Source organism: Mustelus asterias, chromosome 13, assembly GCF_964213995.1.
Source record: "Mustelus asterias chromosome 13, sMusAst1.hap1.1, whole genome shotgun sequence".
Classification (NCBI taxonomy): Eukaryota; Metazoa; Chordata; class Chondrichthyes; order Carcharhiniformes; family Triakidae; genus Mustelus; species Mustelus asterias.
Window position 1 is genome coordinate 46,100,002 of NC_135813.1, and position 2,469 is coordinate 46,102,470.

At 49.1% G+C, this 2,469-nt stretch overlaps 1 protein-coding gene across 1 annotated transcript; it reads right to left on the bottom strand.

The window, feature by feature from the left end:
* Nucleotides 1-432: 432 nt before the first annotated feature.
* LOC144503030 (uncharacterized) lies at nucleotides 433-2,094 on the bottom strand. Its single transcript, XM_078227533.1, has one exon. It carries the CDS (start codon nucleotides 1,726-1,728, stop codon nucleotides 433-435), a length of 1,296 nt encoding a protein of 431 aa, XP_078083659.1. The 5' UTR covers nucleotides 1,729-2,094.
* Between the last annotated feature and the right edge of the window lie 375 nt (nucleotides 2,095-2,469).

Consider the following 2,469-nt stretch of genomic DNA (forward strand, 5'->3'; position numbering starts at 1 on the left):
TACCCACTTCCATCCCAGTTAAACCCACTCTTACCCAGTCCTCTCTTATTCCAATGCCCCTCCTCCATTCCACGTTGAATCTAGTCACCTCTTCTCCATCTCTAAACTGAGTCAATTCTTCCTCGTTCTCCCCATATTCCATCAGCAGTGAATTCCAATGTCTAACCCAGCTCCAGCATAGCATAAATATTTTCTGATTTTCTTTGCTCTTAGTTCTGACGAAGGGTCATCCAGACTATTCTCTCTTCACAGATGCTGTCAGACCTGCTGAGATTTTCCAGCATTTTGTGTTTGTGTCAGATTCCAGCATCCGCAGTATTTTGCTTTTATCCCAGCATTGATTTGCAATGATTGGAGATTACTGCTACACTACTTTAATACCAAGACATTAAGTATGGAGGAGCAGGCTGTGTGACACACATTCCCAGGAGCTCACTGTTTGTCCAGCAATGTGAAGAGTAAGATGAGGATGATCAGAGGGGTGAAGATGAGAGATAGGCACAGTAGTTCCAGTCCATACAGGAGGAGGATGAAGCAGAAATAGCAGCATGGTGATGTCTGGTCACACTGTGTCAGTGCATTTACCAGCCACAATGGGTAACGCAGGCACGGCAAATAGCCACAGCTCCGAGTGGTCTGCAGACGCTGGCGGAATGCCTGCTCCAGCCTCCTGCATGGCCATCTTCGCGGGGCTGGGGGAATGGGCATCACACTCCGTCTGCTAGTCACTGCTCGATTTAGAAATATCATCTCTTCCTGAAGCTGGCGGATCTCCCACTCGGGCATCGGAGTCCGCTGGCGACAGATGGGGCAGCAGATCTGGCTGTTGCAGTTTACTTCTGCTTTCTCCATAATGCTTTTAATGCAGCTGTCACAGATGCTGTGGTTGCAGTTCAGCAGGGCCTGCTTGTGAGCACCAGAGTCATACAGTTCAATACAGACAGGGCATTCCTGCTCCTCACTACCTCCAACATGCTGAGCTATGCTAACTACATTGTTACCCACCACAGGCCATCTGCACTCAACTTTCTCTTGTCCAAGTTCACTTCCTATTGCATAGGCTTCAGCCTGGCATCCGTCACCTGCAAGGCCTATTTCCTGAGCCAAGGGAACTTTGGAGTTGACCCCTGCATGTTGTGTCCAACCTTTCCCTCCAGCAGACAGCAGCGGTGGACTGCTGAGGCCCAGCAGGACTTCCCCAGAGCTGTCTCCACTCTTTCCCAGCCTTGCTGTCCCATTAGCAGAGGGACGGAGCTGAGGAGGATAGTCACTTTTTGCCTGGTTGGATTCTGATGATGTCTCAGTTGGTGGCTCCTCCTGGTCAGATGGTTTGTGTTGAGGGACTGTAGAAAGATCTGTAAGAGCCTTCGAAGCTTCAGATGCAATCTGCAGCATTTGGAAAACTTTTTGCACGCTTCTCTGACTGACATTATCATTGCCCACCTCACTCTCACAGGTACACTGGCATTGCTTCTTCCCTGGGAAGGCAGTCTCCTCAGCGTCAATGCTAGCACAGGCCATGATGGTCTGGGGCACATTCTCAGGGCTTTGGCTGGATATAGGGAGCTTTTCCGTGATTTCCTGCTCCACCAAAAGGTTTGGTTGCTCTGAATTCAGTGATTGTCTCTCAGTCACATTTGCATCAGTTAATTCCTTGTGCGTTCTGCTCTCCTGTCCTTCCTCATTAGATTTATTCTCCTCGTGAAGGGTTAACAGAGTCTCCATCATGTGTACGCTGCTTCTTGTTCAGGAGAGAGAACAGTCACCACGTTATTGTCAAACTCTCTCTTCCATTGACTCTCTGTGACATTAGCGTCAACATTTGCTTTTTTTCCTGACAATTCAGCTGCTGGGTAAAAGCTGCTGGCTCAGCCCCTCTCCTGCCAGCCTCTCGACTTGGGTTCTCAGAGTGTATCAGCCTTTCACCCTCTATTACATTAGCAGCCTCTTCCTGCAGCCAACCCACACTCTCAAGTTCAGCAAGAGTCCCAACACTTGCCTGTGACGCCAAGTAGCTGCTCTTGGTCGCTACCTTGCAGTCAACCCTCGAGGACTAACAGTGCATCGCTCCTTTGGAGCTGATCCTTGCAGACTGCCTCCTTTCTGAATTACCTCTCTCTCGACTCATCGGGACATTGCTGCCGGTCTCAATGTTAGCTACCCCGTAACATAGGTGCCACCCTGTAGCTGTGACTCAAAGGCCTTGTGCCTATCAGTGCCAAGTGCCAGATAAACATCATGCCCCCCAGCCAGATTAGAGAGATAACCGGCTTCCCAGCCAATCACAGCAAACATTTAGATGAAGGCCACTCTCAATAACCAATGAAAGCAAGCCCGAGGCCCGAGTGCACGGAGAATAGTTTGACAAACAACACTGATTACATAACTCTCAAATTCAATAACCTGGTAGCGAATTCAATTAACTCTTCATTGCCTGGCACTCACCTAGTAAGTACCTTGCTTTGATTT